General features: G+C 40.7%; 1 protein-coding gene across 2 annotated transcripts in view; it reads left to right on the top strand.

Moving 5' to 3' along the window:
• Positions 1–22,045, top strand: part of LOC122811948 (double C2-like domain-containing protein beta) — a 1,736,177-nt gene that overhangs the window by 1,325,741 nt on the left and 388,391 nt on the right. For both annotated transcript variants that reach the window (XM_044084139.1, XM_044084141.1), the window contains one exon: positions 11,999–12,153. In XM_044084139.1, the coding sequence (XP_043940074.1) occupies positions 11,999–12,153 (155 nt within the window). The remainder of the gene's footprint in view (positions 1–11,998; positions 12,154–22,045) is intronic.

Genomic DNA, 22,045 nt, shown 5'->3' on the forward strand with positions numbered 1-22,045 from the left:
CACACACACACACACACACACACAAAGGTAACCACCATGAAAAACTTTTCCAAAGCTAACTTTGGGCTCCTAAAAACAGAGGTGGCTAACTCCACAGCATCCATGGAAATGGAGAATAGTTGTGTGACCACAAAGTCATACACCAATGCACTGTATGAACACATACACAAATGCCTGGATCTCACCATACCCAATAGAACCAAGACACTCTCCTCCAAAAAAAGGAAGCCAATCTGGTGGTCCCCTGCCATAAACAAACTCTATAACAGAAGGAGGAAACTGATGTGAAATAAGGTGAAGTCCCAAGACTGGAAAAATTCCCTTATCAGCCTCAACAAAAATTTGAGATACCTCATCAAATCCTCTAAAGCTAGCTATGAAAACAGAATTGCAGCAGATGGTAAAGACAACCACAAGGCCTTCTATAGTTAAGTAAAGAATCTCCATGGCAATACCCAGATTTGCTCTGAGCTACTGCACAATGGTCCCTCTTATACTGAGCCAACAGATATTGCCAGTATACTAGCCAACAGATTCAGTGCCAACATTACCCCTCTCCCCCCACAAAAGACCAATCACAATACCAGGAGATTGCCAAGCACCCAGTATTACTGCTACATAGGTTAAAACAGTACTGTCTAAGGTCAAGAATACAGCTCCTATGGGACCTGACAATATCCCTGGTTGTGTTCTACATGAACTACAGAATGAACTGACACCTCATCTGTATGCCCTGTTCAACCACAGCCTCACATCAGGCTTTGTCCCTACCAAATAGTGCACTGCTACAGTCATCCCGCTCCACAAAGGAGGAGTGATTACAGACCCTGGGAACTATCGCCCCATTAGCCTGATGAGTCTGATATGCAAAGCTATGGAATGCATCATCATGGACCTAATAAACAAGGATATAGGGAATCTCCAAACTCTGGATCCCACACAGTTTGGTTTTGTGAAGGGTATCATGCCTGCTCAACTTGGTTGACTTCTTTGAGTCAGTCACCAGAGCTGTGGATGAAGGCAAGGTGGCTCATACAGCCTACCTTGATCTGGCTGAGGCTTTTGATACCATTCCCCACTCAGGAATTATAGAAAAACTCACTAAGTTTTGAATCAACCCCTATATCACTAGGTGGGTTGCAAACTGGCTCATAGATAGAACCCACAGTGTGAAAGTAACTGACTCCAAGTCAGACTGCTGACTAGTCACGATTGGAGTCCCACAGGGTTCGGCCCTGGGTCCGCTCCTGTTTGGTATCTACTTCTCTGAAGTCCAGGCCAACACAAAGGGACTCTGGCTGACAAAGTTCGCAGATGATTGCAAGTTGGGAGCTTTTATTAACTCCCCAAGTGATATTGACATCTTACAGAATGGCCTCACTGAGACCAACGACTGGTGTCAGAACCATGTCCTTAAGCTCAATGCCAAAAAATGTGTCGTCATCCCCTTTGGGAAAAACCCAGTTCCCATGAATTACCACATTGATGGTAATCCACTGAACACAGAAGGTGTTTGTTATAAGAGATCTGGGAACACAGGTTGACACATCTCATTACTAAAGGTTTTGCATCCAGGAAGGAAGAGGTCATTGTCTCCCTCTACTCTTCCCTCATTAGGCCAATCATCGAATACAATGCCCCATTTGGTATGTACCTCTCTAGACACCTGTAACCACTTTGAGAGGCCGCAAAAGTACCTCATAAAGAGGATCCTAGGCCTTAAATACTTGTCGTATATGGACAGACTCAAAAACCTCCCAACTATTCTCTGTCTCATATTGCCTTCTTAGAGGCGATCTTTGCTTGACTTACAAAGCCATGTCTGACCCAGCTCTGTTAGAAATGCTACATCTAAAGACATCCCAGTTCCTCTGGACCACATGCTCCAGAGACCTCAACCTCATTACCACAATTAACAGAACATGCTGGAGGGACAGGTTCATAACCCAGAGACTACCCATGCTATAGAACAGACTTCCCATACATGTCAAGCAGAGCATCTTGCTGACCCTCTTCAAGAGAAATCTTGATGAGTGGATGGGAAACAGAAAATTCAACCCAGGGATAACTCCAGTGGATCTACTCAACAGAGGCACTGGGAACTAAGGTTGGGTGACACTATGCCAAGGTAATCCTATAGCTAGGCTTGTAAAGGCCCCATGGCCATTAGCCTAGTACACACTTATGAACCTATGAACCTATGTGTCATTGTCATGGAGAAGTGCAGCTGCTAGACATACTACATTTTCTTACCAGTGACAGTGCTGGAAAAAACATACATATTACTATATTGTCTTACCAGTGACAGTGCTGGAGACAACATATGTGTTGCTACATTGTCTTAGCAGTGACGGTGCTGGAGACAACATACATGTTACTACATTGTCTTACCAGTGTTGGAGACAACATACATGTTACTACATTGTCTTACATTGTCTTACCAGTGACAGTACTGGAATCAACATACATGTTACTGTCAAGAAGCATCACAGTTCTCACATACTATCTGCTCATCCATAAGTAATATTGTTATAGATTAGAAAGTTATCACAGCACTGAATGCCACAATTAGAGAGTAGCATATCTGTCCAGAATCTGCAGCACTCACCTAAATGGTACTCCCAAAGATAACTCATAATGGTTCCAAGGCACTGCATGGTACCATCAGAATGCACCACATATGTTTGTGGCATAGACAGAAACAGATATTCTTTGCCCATTTATCAATACCATGCATATGGAACAGAATGGTGACAAAATACTGCATGTTTATATTAATGAGAAATAAGATGTCAGACAAATGTACTTCCCCTCATCCATGGCATTGCCACATGGTGAAGTGGAACACCAGCATTACATTCTATAAAAGGAAAAGTAGAAATGTCACTCAGATTCTGTGCTACTTACCAAATGAACTATCCCACTTTCATACATTTTACTGCTGCCTCCCCTTCTGATAGTTGAAGAAATTGTGGGTTGAGCAGGGCATTACAAATTTCCTCCTCCCTGGGTACAGATTCACAATCATCCTGGGAAATGCCTATGTTTCCTTAGACCAGCTGAGAGATGTAATGCCTCCAGTATGTTCAGTGTGTCCTCTTCACTGTGACATGCCAGGGACAACACCAGTATGGATCACCCCCAAGGGTATCCTTAGGAGATGACTGAATCATCTCAGTTGGCTTTGCTTGATGCAGATGAGCAAAAGCTGTGCTCACAGGCCAGAGACTGCCCCAGATCAGTAGGATCTGCATTACTTCATAGCAAATAAGCCCAGTGACCTTGTTGGCACTGATCTATGTTGTTTGTTCTTGTGATCTCATTCTTCTGGTTACTATTCAGTGTTCAAGACCATAGCTGAGACCAGGGACATGCACCAAACAGTAAAACAAGAGCTCTATCTGAGAACGTAGTTGCTGTTTCATCACTTCATATTTGTTCACAATGTGAGTAGCTGCTGCCACTGTCCCTATCTTTTTATTAACCTCATTTTACCACTTGTCATCTCTCATGGTGCTTAGAGTCCCCTACTAAGCACAACTAGTTAATTCATATGAAAAGATCAGTTCATTCTTTTCTGTGACAGTTCCATGGCTTCAGATTTGGTGGAGTGACTTCTCATTAAAGCTGCTTCACGTTCAACAGCACATTGCTCAAGTAGATGCCAGCTGTTACAGCCAGGTGAAGCCAAAAAGACATCTTGATCTGAAAACAACACAGATGCCATTCTTAGATCCAGTAGTGAGCACTTTCCTAACCATGGCTGGATTGTGATATCCTGCAGGTGAAAATAAGGAACACAAATGACAACAAGATAAATCCTTTTTGGAAACTGATCTCATCACTGAACAAATCTTACTTAATGACAAGTATGTGGGCACTAGCCAAGTATGTGGACACTAGCCAGCTCTAGTGGAATGCAGGAATGAAGCCACGACTACACCCTAGGTGACTCAAGTTCAGTTAGCCATATGAGTGACTTACAAAGCTGTCCTGGTTAAAGGGTCTATGCTGGTGTGGGCCGGTTGTTCAAATAAAGCCCTGGTGGAGGTCAGGGTTTGGGACAATCACTTAAATGTGCAGAATTACTGAGGAGATATGGCTGCTCTAAGATCCAATGTAGACATGTCTTCATAAGGCATACCATACTGCCTACCCAGTCTACATTAGTAGTATCGAGACATTGAAGGAGGCCTGAAAAGAAAGCTGCAACCACAGTGTGACAGCTCCTTATCTGACCCAGTCAGACGTTCTGTGACTGATGGCTCATTCCACTTTGGACCAACTCTTAGACATTGCAGACTCCCTTATCTATAAGCTCACCAGAAGACAGATTTTCTATGTATGAGTCATATCATGGGACTACTATTGTGCAGGGACCCATGAAGAAAAAACAGTTGTGGATTATAATACCTGATATTTGGGTGGTCAGCCAGGGTTCACAGCTTCAGGGGGGCTATGTTCAGCACTGCTAACTCATTTCAGTTAGCTGATGTGCTGAACATAACAAGCAAGCACTAAAGAACTGTTTCAAGTTCAAAAAATAATTAAAGCATTAAATGACAGACACTTCATGTACTTACATTTATATGCTTGTAGTATCTGCCATTTACACATGCACAGCACAGGCCAGGGGACTAGACAAAACTAGCGTTCTAGGTGCAAAGGTCAGCACTTTATTCTTCTTTGCCAAATGGAGCTGACGGTCTTTAACTAGCAATCTGCTAAATAATACTAGTGCACATACAAAATTCAATTTTTACCCTCCCATTCCCTTCCAGATTTCCCCTGAAATATAACCCTGTGTGAAAGGAAATATCATAGATAACACCTAGAAACTTTCCATGGCAAACCTAACTCTTTTGCCACATTCATCATGATCAACAATTTCAACAATTTTGCTTCCTAGGATACAAGTAGCTACCTCAACATGATCATATAATAAAATAACCTGTATAAAGCAGTGCTAACACTAGATCAATATCTGGGGGGGGGGCTGCTCCCTACATATCCCCTTACCTGCCCAATGTACACCCCAGAATGTTTCCGGACAGCAGATCCATTGCTCATTCAGCTGGTGCTCCAGGCACTTCTTCTGACTGGTACTTCCTCAACTCTAAGTTGAGCACAATTTTTTTTTTATCAAAGTTAAAGAGCAAAAAAAAAACAATCTTCCTGTAGCAAGCTGCTTGATACAAAGAAAATAAGTAGCCTGCAGTTGCTGGCTCACACTAACACAAGCAGGAATGTAATATTCTCCCAGCTTCATAAATTATTACCAGTTCTGCACTCACTGTTCAGTGACACCTGACAATCACACCACCTAACAGCTTGCACCGAGGGCAGCTGCCCCTCTTTGCTCCACCCTAGCTATGGTCCTGCCTGATAGTGCCTTACTGTGTCACTAAAAAGCTCAGTGCCAGAGTGTACCCTTTTCCACTCTCCCAACACTCTGTGTATCTTTCTCTGTGTACAAAGGGGCCCAAAATCCCATTCTACTTTTCTGCACAATCACCTTCATGCATTCAGTGATAAACAGACTGGACTGGATGAAAGGGTCAGTCTGTACTATTCCTACCCTGAATCTCTCATGGAACTTTTTCCCCACTTAACTCCATAATGTTTCTAAGCTTTTATTACAGACCTACCCTCATCCCATTCCTCTACCATGTTAGAGGATGCTAAACTCAACTAATATTTTCATCCACACATGACAAATTTTACTTACCTTCCCTACTAGACCTTCATTTTAGTTTGACAGCAATCTGCCAGTGATTAGCTATAAATATTTTGATCATCCTGATAACATGAAGACTTCAGCTGTGTGATCCCCACTCTTTACCTTTGTTCTCCCACTCTATATTTAACAAGTACAGCAACCAATTTTCCATAGTTTGTTTATGGGACACCTTGCTCCACATCTCTTCACTCCTCCTCCATAGATCTCACCCCTCTGCTCAGTACCACCATGCATGCCTTTCCTTCCCCCTTCTCCACACATCACTAGCTTTCAGTCTCTTGTAAGCCCCCCTTCTCTTTGGCTGTGAAGGCATGTTAAACAAATTGTGTCGATGATTCACCTATTTATCTCATGTAGGCCCACCTCTCTTTAGGTCTCAGCAAATCTGTCATCCTGTCCTCGTTTATCCCCCTCCTTTTTCCAGGTGTTCCCTAACCTTTGCATCTCCTCATTTAAGCTGCTGTCCCCGATCATGCTACAAATTCGTCAGTCTCTGGACATAACCAGCTATCATATTTAGCCTCCTCACTACTTTCTTTATACTCTTCTGGGGCTTTTTACTCTCTTCTATTTTCCTCTCCAACTTTAAGGCAGCTTGAACACTCTCAGAATTTAACCATTCCATCATCAGAGCTCCCCACTATAAAACAACATACCTTGTACAAAATAAGTTTTCCCTGGGTGACTTGAATCCTTTTGACTAGTTTATTAATTCATTCATATACTTCTTTCATTTGGATTCATGTTTCCAATATTTTCCACTTATTAGCCGTACCATTACAGTTACAGACTTAATTTAGGTACTATTATTCCTGACCAAAGCAGGGAACATATTGACGCCATATGCATATGTGCACGTGTGCTCCGTGTGTGTGGCTTAAAATTGCATTTTCAGTGCTAGGAATTGAAAAGACACATCCAGCGCAGAACAGCACAGAGAGCAGGTAAAATCTTAAAGGGCAGGACACTGGTTAATCCGTAAAATGTCTGAGGGAGTATGTATGTTCAAACAGGGTGGAGGATGAGACCAAAGCCACCAAAACCACCAAAGCTGCACTTCTGATTAAAAGCAAATATTACTAATACTGATCTCTAATGACTCCATGTCAGTTCTTTACAGGTCATTTTATGGACAAGAGAGATGGTTGAAATCAAAGCAGCATACTTTCTTTTCTATCTAAAATGTTCTTGTGTGGATGTGCTTGCCCACAACACTGTCCATTAAATAATTTCACCTACTGTATCCCCAAACTTGAGTAAAATCAACCAAAGCCACTACAGAACTCTGCAGAAACCATCATTGATGAACTTAAATGATAGCACTTGACTAAAAAAATGTGAGCATTTGTCTGTCTCAAGTTTGATATAATCCTGCATTGTCAATTGCTAATTCTTGCAAAAGTCAGCTGTCATTATATATTTTGAGCAGTTCTCAGCTAAAATAAAAAAAAAACTGTTTTAGGGTGATATAATGTTTTAAGCAGCTGTCAGCTAAATAACAAAACACTATTTTAGCATAACAGGACTCCCCAATGAGTTTCTACATATAAGCTATCAAAAATTAATTTGTAATCCATTGTTAAGAATCTCAAAAACTGTCATTTAACTTCATGCTTTGAAAGAATACTAAATGTATTCTGTGACCAACATGGAAATGCAGCAATTACTTACTCTAAATACTCTAAAATCTGTTCTAAATAGCAGAAATGTATTAACCCCAATGAGCCCCCAAACCAGCTTGGATATAAATGGTTACATGGTGTGATTAAACAGCCAGTCCTTTCGTTGTGTGGTGAGACCTGTGCTTGACCGAGTACATGCACTGAACACAATTGCAGTTTCGGTAACTTATCTCCCTCCTCACTCCCTCTGCTGTACAGCTCCCAGTTTGCAAAAAAACACTACAGCACATAATCTTCTAGTGATGATTGACCCTCCAGTTGTACACACATTGGCTACAACTATCCCTGTCACCTCTCCTGGCAGACTGACTCTCAAATAAACATGCACAAATTATAAAACAGTTCCTATCCAGATGTAGCTTAACCATGTTTTTCCAGTGCCTAAGTCCTGTGTAGTCTCTTATGTAATAATCACACACACACTAACATAGTATTCATCAATTCATTTATAAAGCTTTAAAGAATTTCTTTTTCCAGTTCAGCGTTTCCATTTCTTATTTTGTTCGTTATGACTGTGCTGCAATCCACTTTATGAATGTCAGCATTTACAATTTAATAAATGCTTTCTTTACATTCCATTTTCTCAGCTGAATATATTCATTAACCACACATTCCTAATGATCTTAAAAGGAAAAGGTGAATAATTCCCTGATAATTCCCTAAACCATTATATCAGCAAAACTCCTTGAAGACATACTTTGTTTACTTACAGTGCAAGTAAGGCTTACATAATGAAGGGGACAAGATCTGACAGGGATGGGTAAACTTATGTGCTGTCAGTTGCCACCTCTACAGACAGACAGACACATGCACACACACACACACACACACACACACACACACACACACACACACACACACACACACACACACACACGCACACTGCTGCATTACAAAGAATTAAGCATACACAGTATTAAATAGATCTAAAGGTTGCCACAAAATGTCCCCTCATTAGCATGCCAGTGACTGTGTTAAGTGGAGGACCTTACTATCACTATGGAAGGGAGAAAAGATATTTCCATAATATGGATTATGAATACAGTTACCTTAAATCTTGTTGATATTCTTTGTCACACTAGATTCATGTCCATGAATAGGGTATTACTTAAAGAAAACTCCTGCAGCATGTATAGGTCATTGACATATGAGTTCTTCATATACAGAACAACATTTATTATTTTATTATTTATTTTACATTTGTTTACTTGGGGGAGGGTCCAACTGGGCTAGTTGTCCTTTTTCAGTGGAGGCCCAGAGAGAAAAGCTCCAAAGTACAATTTAACAAACACATTTGCTGTGAGAATATGAGAACCACCATGATGATGTGTATACAGGGGGCTAACAACATGGACTGCTACATGTACAAACTATAGAAAGATGAAGGCACTAAGTGAGTATACAGGGGGCTAACAACATGGGCTGCTACATGCACAAACTATAGAAAGATGAAGGCACTAAGTGAGTATACAGGGGGCTAACAACATGGACTGCTACATGCACAAACTATAGAAAGATGAAGGCACTAAGTGAGTATACAGGGGTATAACAACTTGAGCTGCTACATGCACAAACTATAGAAAGATGAAGGCACTAAGTGAGTATACAGGGGGCTAACAACATGGGCTACTACATGCACAAACTATAGAAAGATGAAGGCACTAAATGAGTTTACAAGGGGCTAACAACATGGACTGCTACATGCACAAACTATAGAAAGATGAAGGCACTAAGTGAGTATACAGGGGGCTAACAACATGGACTGCTACATGCACAAACTATAGAAAGATGAAGGCACTAAGTGAGTATACAGGGGTCTAACAACTTGAGCTGCTACATGCACAAACTATAGAAAGATGAAGGCACTAAGTGAGTATACAGGGGGCTAACAATATGGGCTGCTACATGCACAAACTATAGAAAGATGAAGGCACTAAGTGAGTATACAGGGGGCTAACAACATGGGCTGCTACATGCACAAACTATAGAAAGATGAAGGCACTAAGTGAGTATACAGGGGGCTAACAACATGGGCTGCTACATGCACAAGCTATAGAAAGATGAAGGCACTGAGTATTACAGGGGGCTAACAACATGGGCTGCTACATGCACAAACTATAGAAAGATGAAGGCACTAAGTGAGTATACAGGGGGCTAACAACATGGGCTGCTACATGCACAAACTATAGAAAGATGAAGGCACTAAGTGAGTATACAGGGGGCTAACAACATGGGCTACTACATGCACAAGCTATAGAAAGATGAAGGCACTGAGTATGACAGGGGGCTAACAACATGGGCTGCTACATGCACAAACTATAGAAAGATGAAGGCACTAAGTGAGTATACAGGGGGCTAACAACATGGGCTGATACATGCACAAACTATAGAAAGATGAAGGCGCAAGTGAAAGGAGATGCTTCCGGGACAAGCCAAAGGCTGCAGGGAGTTAAACTAATATGCTACAAGGAGAAAAACCATAGTATTTAGGAATATAAATAACATTTCCTGACGAAGGAGCAGACTGTAGTAAGAATGGGTGCTAATAAAAGATTATACTGGTACAACAAACAAACCACAGTGCTAATCAAAGCCACTACTGCATGTTTAAGCTTGGCATGCAGTAAGGCTACAAAGTGAACGGTGAAGGGCCGCTAGCACATGACCCTTCTTCTGGGGCAAGCCATTAGTAGACAGGTGCTAAAAAAGATCCTACTGTAAGAGCAAATAGTCCCATGAGATGTATTAAAAGAAGACCCTCTCGAGGGGACAAATCATTGGTCGTGAAGATGTTGGAAAATGAAAACTCTGTGGAGGAAAAATCATAGATCAGAGCAAGTTATGAAATGGCCCTGCTGAAGGGCAAGCAACAAAGTGCAAAATCAAAGCAAGTAGTATACTCTGCCAATCATACTTGTCAACCTCTTAGAACAAGAAATCGGGACAAAGCCATAAATAATGGGTGGACAAAGGACCAAAAATAGGGACACTTTTTAAATGTGGCTCTTAAAAAATTAGAAAGTTGATAGAATAACATGTTTTGCATTAACATGAAATTTCTGACGGGTATGAAGTCTTAAACTCAAATGTCTGTCATTATCTTCTGACTTCAACCCTCAACAATTTGCCTGTGACTTGCCAGAAAACTACAATTTTATGAGAAACAGACCAAAAATATGAGGCAAAAATCTGGACATTCGGTGAAAATCTGTACAGTTGAGAGGTATGCTGCCTATAGTCAAACCACAGAGGTAGGGATGCTAACCAAATACATACCCTGATTCCGGCTCTAGCCTCCTGTAACCAGGATACAGGGCTTGAGCCTAAGCAAGTTAGTTAACTAACCTACTAACCTGCCATCTCTATCTAGGATATTATACATGCTCACACAATGAAGAAGCAGCAGGGATGTTGATATGTGTGTGTATAGGTACAGAATGTGTTCTTAAAGAAGAATGCTGTTGAAAAAAGACATGCTGTTATTTGTCTTTCGGCTTTTCCCAGTTAGGGGTCACTACAGCAGAATTCCGGTCTGCTAATGATTGGCAGTTGGTTTTTATATTGTTGAGTTGCCAGCCAGATGCCCAACCTTCAACACCCATTCAACGCATGTCTTTCGAACGCTCACTCAACCGCAGGGAGGACATGCAGACTCCACACAGAAGGCACTCCCAACCCAAGCCGAGAATTGAACGGGAGAACTTCTTGCTGTGAGGCAACAATGCTACCGCTGCACCACCGTGGAAGTATCTGTAGAAAAAAGACGTAATTTTTTTAGTTAAAATTTAAATATTGTGTCAGTCTCTCGGCCAGCAGGCTGTAGGCAACTGCCTAGGTTACCCAGTGCTGGATCCAGCTCTGAGCAGACCTGTAATTTGGTTATACGTCTTGACTAGAACTTTTGTTTCTGGAAAATTGTAGTTTACCATAGACATAATTAAGTGTTCATTAACAATTTTAGCAAGAAGTCACTGTGGATTACCTGTAATAAGTTGTGTCATCTGAAGGACAAACCATCAAATGAAAAACAACTTGATAGCTGGCAAAAGTGAAGCCCAATATTAATACAATTTTCTTTCCAGTGGATGAGTGCAGCTGCTATCTCTATGCCCTTAGGTCATGTTTGTTTGTTAGCTCTAGAATGAATATGTCTGCTTAGAAGACAAGGCAAGCATAAAAAGTGCCATTTATTTTCTTGCAGTAACTAACCAGTATATTTTACTTCCATCTGTGAGCATCAAGTTTGTAGATTACAGAATTGCATTAACCTGTTTTAGTCAGAATGGAATGCTAGCTGCAAATCTATGGACACATCTCAATGAAGTGTTTGTAAATTATGTGGGATCCTTTACTAGTATGAAGGCAGTACTCAGACAGGATCATATGACAGTATTAACAGCCACTCGTTGTATCCTATGGCTGTTATTTTCTTTACTTAATGCGTCAGTATTCCTGGTATCAGACTAAAAGACATCGACTTCTAATTTGCTGCCACTAGAATGAAATGTGTTACTTAGTCAGTCTTTCTTTGCAATGTCTCATACTTATTCTTGTTTTGGTCTTATTTAAATTACAGAAAGAGATTGGTGATAGCTCAGTAGAAGAACGTGGACGCATTTTTGTCTCCCTTTGCTACAGCTCCCAGAAACGTGGTCTGATTGTAGGCATTATCCGTTGTGTCCATCTTGCTGCCATGGATTCCAATGGTTATTCTGATCCCTTTGTCAAGATGTAAGTATTTTTTTTCTATTGTGGGCTGATACATGTTTTTTTTTTACCACTTAAATAGCATTTTCTATTTTGACAGTAGTTTTTCAGCTTGTATCTTCACTTTCTTCATGTTCTTGTGCTAAAGAGTTGCCCATATTTACATGGGTGTTATAGGTAAGGTGCATAGTGACTTACATAATCTCTTAGTGGACATTAGACATAGCTGTAGCATGCACAGCTGAAAACAATTTTTCCCATATGAATAAAATATAGCAGAAAATCCATCCAAATGGCACATGCATGTACACACACACACACACACACACACACACACACACACACACACACACACACAGAGCACACATGCACATATGCATATGACATGCATAAGCACACACACACACACACACACACACACACACACACACACACACATACAGATGTGCATATGGTTTGTACATGCGTATACACACATATACACACACACACACACACACACACACACACACACACACACACACACACACACAAACATATACAGATATGCATATGGCATGTGCATGCATCTACGCACACACATACACACACATATGCATATTGGGCATGTGCATGCACACACACACACAGACACGCACACGCATACACACACACACACACACACACACACACACACACACACACACACACACACACACACACACACACACACACAAACACACACACACACACACACACACACACACACACACACACAGAGCACACATGCACATATGCATATGACATGCATGAGCGCACACACACACACACACACACACACACACACACACACACACACACACACACACACACACACACACACACACACACACACACACACACACACACAAATTTGCAGGAAGGCAGTGCTACTGAAATCTCTGTCCATTATCAGGACCAGCAATGCGGTTGCTGAACCACAAGGCAAGGAGTAAGACTTCCTGCCACAGTCCTCATCATCTTGTTGAAGTTTTCACCATACTCCCATTTTGCTGACCACATGACAATTGAGAGTTTGTCCTCCGCCCATTAAAGACAAATAGTCTGTGCCTTTTACCAGCCCTGATGAAGCCTTAATGTGGGTAGTCAGAGCTTTACTAAAGATAGTTTCCCTGATAACAACTAATGGTACCAGTAGGTTCACAGGTTCATAGGTAGGTACTAGGCTATTGGCCCTAGGGCCTATATAAACCTAGCCAAAAAGGTACCCTGGCTTTCGCCACCCAAGAAAATTATTTTCCTATGCCCCTGTCAAGCAGAACAACAGAAATGATCCCTGGGGTGAATTTCCTATCTCCTATCCAGTCATTAAGATTTTTCTTGAAGAGTGCTAATGAGGAGCTTTGTTTGATATAGATAGGTAGTTTGTTCCAGAGTATGGGAAGTCTCTGGGACAGGAATCTATCCCTCCAGCATGTTCTGTTTATTGTGGTGACAAGGTTTGGGTCACTAGAGTGTGTAGCTCACAGGGATTGGGATTTCTTTAAGTGGAGTATGTCCAACAGCTCTGGGTTTGACATAGCTTTGTATGTTAGGCAGAGATTGCAATATGTGATGGAGTAAAGTCGTAGTTCATGGGTACAGAGTTTTTACCAAAAGGGATGACAATGCATGTTTTGGCATTGAGCTTGAGGCCATGGCTTTGGCACCAGGCATCTGTCTCAGTAAGGCCCTTTTGTAGGATGTCCACATCATTAGGAGTTTCAATTATGGTTCCTAGTTTGCAGTCATCTGTGAGCTATGTTAGCCAAAGACCTTCTGTGTTAGCCTGTACTTCTGAGAAGCAGATATCAAACAGGAGAGGACTCAGGACTGAACCCTGTGGTACTCCACTTGTCACTGGTCTGAAGTCAGATTTGGAGTCTGCTACTTTTACAGTGTGGGTTCTGTCAGTGAGCCAGTTGGCAACCCATCTTGTGACAGGGATTTATACCTAGTTTAGTGAGTTTATCTATAATTCCAGAGGGGGGGTGTGGTGTTGAAAGCCTTGGCGAGATCTAGATAGGCTGTGTGAACCACCTTACCCTCATCTACTGCTTTGGTAACTGCTTCAAAGAAGTCTATCAGGTTTAGGAGACATGATCTGCCTTTTACAAACCCAACCTGGGTGGGGTCCAGAGTTTGGATGTCATTGTTTGTAAGTTCCATAATGATACGTTCCATAGCCTTGCAGACCCGGCTTGTCAGGCTAATGGGACAGTTGTTCCCGGGGTCCGTGGTGGCTCCACCCTTTGTGGAATGGGATAATCATTGCTGCGTGCCATTCAGTGGACAGAAAGCCTGAGGTGAGGCTATGATTGAACATGGTACTTAGGTGGGGTGCCAGTTCGTTCTGTAGTTTGTGTAGAATGCAGTCTGGGATGTTGTCAGGTCCCATGGATGCTGTGTTCTTGGCTTTGGAGAGTGTGGTTTTTACCTGTGCAGCCGTGATTACAGGAACTTTGCATTCTTCCGGTATAGAGATGGGCCCATTAGGGGGTGAGATGGGGGTAAAGTTAGCACTGAACCTATCTTCCAGGATGTTGGCAATACCAGTTGGTTTTGTATATTTAGTGCCATTGTGCTGTAACTCAGAGCAGATCTGAGTGTTGCCATTGAGATTCTTGACATAGCTATAAAATGCTTTGTGGCTGTCTTTAGAATCAGTGGCAGTTTTGTTTTCATAACTAGCTTTGGTGGATTTTATAAGGGATCTCAGCTTTTTACTGAGGCTGACCACGGAGTTCCTCCGATCATGGGATTTTACTCTTTTTTGCAACAGTTTCTTTCTTCTGTTGTAGAGTTTGTTTATGGCAGGGGACCACCAGATTGGCTTTCTTTTTTTGGAGGATAGCATCTTGATTCTGTTAGGGATTGCACAATCCATGCACTTGGGTAAGCGCTTATAAAGTGCATTTGTGTAGGATTCAACAATTGTACCTCTATTGTCCATCTGCATGGGTGTCGTGAAGTTTGCCACTTCTGTCTTAAGAAAGGTGAAGTTGGCTTTGAAGAAATTTATTACGGTGGTTTCTCTAATGGGGGGGTGGGGGCAGGATGTGGATGTCTAGGGTGATTAGCTTGTTGACCTCTGATGTGGAACACCAGTTGCCCATATTGGTAATGACCAGGTCTAGGATATTGCTGCCCCTGGTGAGGGTGTGGATAAGTTGATCCAAGGCATTGGAATTTATGAATTCCAGAAAATGTTGAGCAAAAGAGTTGATACATGAGTAGTTTTCCTAGTTAATGGTGGGGTAGTTGAAATCGCACATTATTAGGGTAAGACTGTTAGAACGGTTTAATCCCAACCTGAGTGTTCCTTCTTCACTGTAATGGACTCATCATATTTGTCAAGTGCTATTTTGTGCACTGTGAGATGCCTTTTCATTGAACCTCCATATATCACAAACACACACACACACACACACACACACACACACACACACACACACACACACACATTCACACACATCTTAAATTCCAGCAAGAAAACTTAGATTAGCTCATTAACACCTAAGTGTTGTGGAATGTAACACCTCAAGCAGCCTACACGCATCTTGAATTCCAGAGCATTTTCTGAAAAATAAACTTAAAAAAGATAAGATAAAGAAAGTAAATATTTTTTGAACAATAAAAGCTACTAACATTGCACAAATTGCAATGTTATCAGTAAGAAATATTCTTTGCAGTCATAATAGTAAATACATTCATAGTGTTTCCATAACTACTATAATACATTCTAATGCACATAAACCCAGACTTATATTTTTTGCTAAACTTTCACAAACATTTTACCATATCTTACAAATTGTATAACCTAGACATTTATTTTATTTATTTTATTTTATTTTACATTTCTTAACCGGGTGTGAAAAGGCCCTTTTTCAGCAGAGGCCTGGGGAGAAAAGCTCCACAAAGAAAAATTACAGATACATTTAGTTAGACATGATCAGTATACACACAAATTACAAAAGACGTGTTTTTTTACAATGGTATGCGGCACATCAACAGTTACAGTGGAGAGAACAAACAAAACATATTCATTTAAAAATAAAGGTAATTAATAGATTTGTGGTGGTCAGCTGAAATTTGGAACATAGGTAGAATACATACATAGTACACAGGTACAGTACATACATTGTAGATTAGCCAGTGTCTGTGAGTAAGATTGAAAACTATTATCAAGTACTCTAGTATGCATACCTTATCCACTTTCATTAGCCTGGGAAGCAATCATGGCACTGCCAACTTTGCTTGAGATGTTGCCTGATGAGGTCTTTAAAGGAGGCTTTCGATGATGTGTTTTGAATGCTAGTAGGGACAGAGTTCCATTTTTTAGCCACTGAACTACTATATAGTGCATCTCCAAAGCTATTGTAGCTGTTGGTGACTTCTAATAGTAGTTTGCTTGATGATCTAAGAAGCCTTTTGGCTGAGTGATGTTATACTAAGTTTTTGAGGGCAGGACACTTATTGGGGAGGTAATAGATAGAATGACAGAGGCAGAGCTGATTGTATGTTAGGAGGTTGGGCAGTTCAAGTCAGTGGAGCTGTCTCAAAGCAGTACAGTGATGAGTTCTATATGAGCAATTTGCAGCAAAGCGGGCAATTCTGTTATAGCAAGCTTCCATTTTGCTTAGTTCAGTTTTGTTGAGATTAGTCAGAATGGGAGATGCATAGAGTAGGGTAGATAGAAGTTGGGAGCGAGCAATGGCCGATCTTGTGTTGTTGGTAAGAAATGGTTTGATACGATAGAGTGATCCCGGTTTGGCATGTACTTTTATAATAGTTAAGTTGAGATGACTATCAAATTTTATGTGGGAGTCTATAGTTATTCCCAATAGCTTAGCCTGTGCCACTGGAGTGATTGGAGTAGCATTTGTGGAGTAGATAGTGAATTGACTGTTATCAGTGTTTTTGTTAGAACTGGTTATAATCATAAGCTGAACTTTCTTTGGATTGATGATAAGTTGGGCTTTGGTAAGGTAGTTTTCAATGTCAGAGAATGCTAGTTGAGTTGTTTGCAGGAGGGTGGGAATGTTTTGTGCAGCACAGATTAAGGTAGTGTCATCTGCATACTGAATGATAGAAGCATGCTGTGTGGAGGTATGGATGTCATTTGTGAAGACTGTGAATAGTAGCGGTCCTAAGATAGAACCCTGTGGGACTCCTATAGTTATGGGTAGCTGAGGAGAGAGAGAATTTTCCGATTTCACATCTTGGTACCTGTCAGTTAAGTAGCTTTGGAACCAGGTAAGAGTGGAATTTGATAGGCAATATTGGTTTAGTTTGTTTAGCAGGATTTGGTGTGAGACTGTGTCAAATGCTTTGGACATATCCAAAAAAAGAGTTGACCCCTGTAGGCCTTCATTTTTGAGCCAGTTTACTGGGTCTGTGAAGCAGACGAGGGCTGTAGTGGTACTATGGGCAGGTCTGAAACCATGCTGAGTAGGTGACAGGATGTTGCTGTCTAGGAGATAGTTTAGCATCTGGGTATGGATGCATTTTTCTAGTATTTTGACCAGGGGGGGAGAGTAAAGCAATGGGTCTGTAGTTATTAAGTTCAGTGGAGGTCCCACCTTTATGTATGGGTGTAACATAGGATATTTTCCAGAGTTTGGGCACATAGTTTTCAACAATTGATCTGTTTATGAGAGTGGAGACTGGGATAGCAATAGCATCTGCTGTGAGTTTCAAGAAATAGCTGGGGAGTAGGTCGGCTGCTGTTGATGAGGTTTTTAGTTTGGAGAGCATGCTTTTGATTGAAGTGGTGGAAAATGTTTTGAGGGTAAAGCTTGTATTAGTGTTATTTGTGTTGGAGGGAATAGTGAGGAAGGAATTGTCCTGTGATACTAAGTATAGAATTGAGTTCACAAAGTGGGAGTTGAATTGTGTTTCGATGGGAACTTTAGTGTCAGGGGTGGCTGGTTTGGGGGTAGCCTTTTGGGTGGATTTTAGTAGCTGGTTTACATTTTTCCAAGATGTTGGGGGGTTGTGTTGGTATTTAGTTTGTAATGTTATGTAGTAGGATTTTTTTGTCCAGTCTAATGCATTTTTTTGCACGGTTGCACAGTTCTTGGTACTTAGTTAGGCTTTGTGTTTCTTTGTTTTTTTGATAGTAAAGCCAGGCAGTGTCTCTGGACTTGAGGATTTGTTTGGTTTCTTTACTTGAGTCAGGGGTTTGTAGAGGTTCTAACTTTGATTTTGCGCAATGGAGCAACAGTGTCTAGGTGTTGTAGAAATTTTGTTGAGATATGCTACAGCCTGGTCAAGTGGGAGGGTTTTTAGGGTCCAGTCACAGTTACAGAGTAAAGTGTTGAGGACCTCAGGAGAGAATGTTTTTGTGTTTTTAGTGGATATATAGTTAGTGGTTTTGCATATGCTTGTTCTGCTACGTATAAAGTATATTACGTTGTGGTCACTTAAGGTGTCTGGGAGACTGCCTGTGTGAGGGTACAATGTGGGGTTGTTAGTTAGGACCCAGTCAAGGATGGATTCCCTTTTAGATTTTTTATCACATCTAGTTGGAATTTGGACTACCTGCTGGTAGCCATGGAGATTTATTAGATTACTTGGTGGTTTTGATATACAGGTAAACCAATCTAGGTTGAAGTCCCCCAGAATAAGGGTTTCTTGTGAGTATATGGAAGAACACCAGGATAAGAAGACTTCAAGGCTAGCAGGTGTATTATCAGGTGGAATATAGATCACAATTGTGGTGATGACCTTTTTAGGGTGAAGTTGAAGTTGTTAGATAAGTATGTCACAATTATTGGGGGAGGGGTAGGAGTTTGGTAATTGACAGACAGTTAAGTTGGACTTGTACAGTCAGGCAGTGCCATTCCCCTTTATGAAGTGGTCTGTCTTGTCTAATGATATTGTAGCTGGTAGGGAGAACTTCTGAGTTAGCTATGTTTTTATTTAGCCAGGTTTCTGTTAAAGCAACTATGTCTGGGGAGTAGTGTGCCATTGTGGCCTGGAGTTCAGGTATTTTATTTTTGATACTTCTAATATTGATATTTAGCATTAAAAGATGGTTGGTTTTGCTGCTGTTGTCGATTTGCCCAGGGATGAAGAAAGTGGGGGTGTTATGTTCTGACATTTGTGTTGGAGCAGTTTGTGTTGGACAGGATGGATTTGGGCCTGGGTTGGGGTGGATATCCCCACTTATGGTGAGCTTGCTGTTAAAATGGTGATACAGATGTTGGAGTTTTGTGAGGAGTGTGAGAAAGTATTGTGTTTTTTGGAGTAGGAATGAGAGCATATGTGTTTAGTTCTGAATTGGTCCATTAAGTAGTTCTTGAACAATTGTGGGCAGATATTATTATAATGTGTGGTGTCTGTATATGAGAGTGCATAATGTAGTGTTGTGCTACTAAGTTTAGGGATATTGCTAGAGTGATAACTTGTGGTGTTGTAAAGAATTATGAGAAGACAGACTAGACTTAGTTGTGTGATAGTCATGGTTATAAAGTTAAGTTGGTTCTAGGTGGGGAGTCTGAAAAGAAATTACAGAGTTGCACTATATGTGGATGGGGAAGTAGTGTGGGTGATGTAAAAAATGCCTAGTGGGAATGAGAGTGATTGGGAGTATTATGTGTGGAGCAAGTTGATGTGGTATAATGTGATATGACTTGAGGAGCTGTGATTGGTGGAGATGATGTGAGGGTGAGCTGTGGGTGTGGCTATGATTACTATAAATGTAGAGGTAGTGGAGGCGGGAGGAAATAGGGGGCAGGGCAGGGGAGCAGAGAGAGCCCGAGCATTAGAGAGGGCGAATGGAGCAGGGCAGAGCCCACCAAGACAAGAGAAAAAAGTAAGTATTACTTTACAAATCTGAACACTTTAAACAAATTCCTGAGGTATAATGGCTTACCAGCAAGCAGAATGTAATTGCTGAAGAGCACTTGTGTCCTGGTGGGAGACTAGAAATTTAAAGATGGCTCCATGCTCAGCAGGAGTCTAATATAAACTTAGTATTGGGGGAGGGAGATGGCACAAGGGGTGTAAACCAGGTAGAATGCAAAAAAAAACCAGAGAGGCAATCAGTGGAAATAAGTGAAGGCCTCAGAGGGGGTAAGTAATAATTCAAACTACCTGTAAAGTGAAGGAGAGAAGAGACAGCAAAGTTTATTAAGGTTGGGAGTGTGTCTTCACACTGACTTGCTGATTAGTAGCCAGTTTTTTCACAGATTAGAGTAAGGAGATACATTAGCAATGAAGGGGAATGTATTGAGATGCAAATAAACAGGTGGGCCACCAAGTGATACAAACTAAGGCAGAAAGCACTGAGAGGACTGTTTGATGGTTAATTTAGTCACAGGGATCTGAATTAAATGTATACTGTTTATTGGACAATTAGGATTACTGTACTAGCTGGGGGGGCACAAGGCTACAACAGTCAGTTTTATTAGCACGCTGAGAACTACTAAGAAATACTGTTAATGTAATAGCTTTACTCTCATAAAACATACAAGTAGAATGCCTGGGTGGACTGACCCTGCTCTTGAGGCTCAAAATGTATATCCTTGTTTAGTTTGCAGTACTGATTCCTTCTTATACTGTATGGGTGGAGTGTTTGAACATTTTTGCTAACCAGATATAAGTTCCAAATGACAAGAAATTCCTCTGAGTGCATGTTTATTAAGACATTTACAGAAATATGAAAACATATGCTTATTTATATGGCATGCAGCAGTTTGTAAATCACTTGTTTTTGAAGTACTGAGTCCCTATGGAAATATTGTTTATTTTCATAATTACAAACAAACTAAGAATGCATCAGATATAGTGTGATATAAATGGACACTGATGATGATTTTACTTGTTTCCTACCATGACATATCACACCATACCCCTCAATAACATATAGGGCTCTCAGGAGTGAAAATATGAACATAAATATGAATAATAATTGATGAATGGTGAGTAATTTCTCTAATGCAATCTATCCTAGATTAACAAACTTAGCATCATTCTATTATTAAGTCCTTGCACTTTCTAATATTGCCTATTATTAGCTTGTAAGTCACTTAGTAAATGAAACCAGACCCAAAAAGTTCTAGATGCCATAAGGAGCTATGAGTGTGAACTGAACTGTACAAGAAATGAGCTATAGACTTGATTTTGTTAAGGGATTCTCAGCTTCCTGTCCTATCAATAACTTTAAATTCCAATAGCAGAAGTTATTTTCAATTTAAACTTGTAAGATTAAACTTTCTTTTTGGACCAATTTAGTCTACTGCCCAAAGCAACCAGAATGGCCGACTGTCTGAAGTAAGAAATTCTAGCTTTTATTGCCATGTGCAATCTAGTAAAGCTTAGTCCCATACCAGGAATTTCAGAATATCAGCTCTCAGCAGTATCTCAGTTTAGAAACATGATTTTTGTCTTCTATGGATTCCCATGACCTGGCTGGGTTTCCTGCATAATATCAAACAGCTCTATTGCACCATTTTAATTGAACACCGGCTGTGAGCTCAGCAAGAACATAACTGGCTAGTTTTAAATATGGGGCATACATGACACAAAGAAAAAAGTTAATAAAGATTATTTTAGATGTCTACTTTAGAAAGCCATGAAATTGCAAAAGATGGAACATTTTCCAGTAATGCTGATGGTGAATATTAAAATATTGTGAATGTGTGATACTAAATATTAAGAATTTACTTATCTTGTATTCTGTATTCTGTATTCATAATTGTTGTGTTGCTGTCATGTAACAAGAAAATCATAATCTGGAACTCTAGGAACCATGCCATATTATAAACCTCCATGGTTCTCACATGAACCTGAGGGACTTTCCATGTACTTTAATGTCTCACCTGGACTTGATAAGAACGTGTCAGAAATGGCTATAGAAACAGGAACTCTAGCTTTGCTGTATAAACAAATT

The sequence above is a fragment of the Protopterus annectens genome, chromosome 9.part0 (genome assembly GCF_019279795.1).
Source record: "Protopterus annectens isolate FY-2018-M chromosome 9.part0, PAN1.0, whole genome shotgun sequence".
In the NCBI taxonomy this organism is placed as follows: Eukaryota; Metazoa; Chordata; order Ceratodontiformes; family Protopteridae; genus Protopterus; species Protopterus annectens.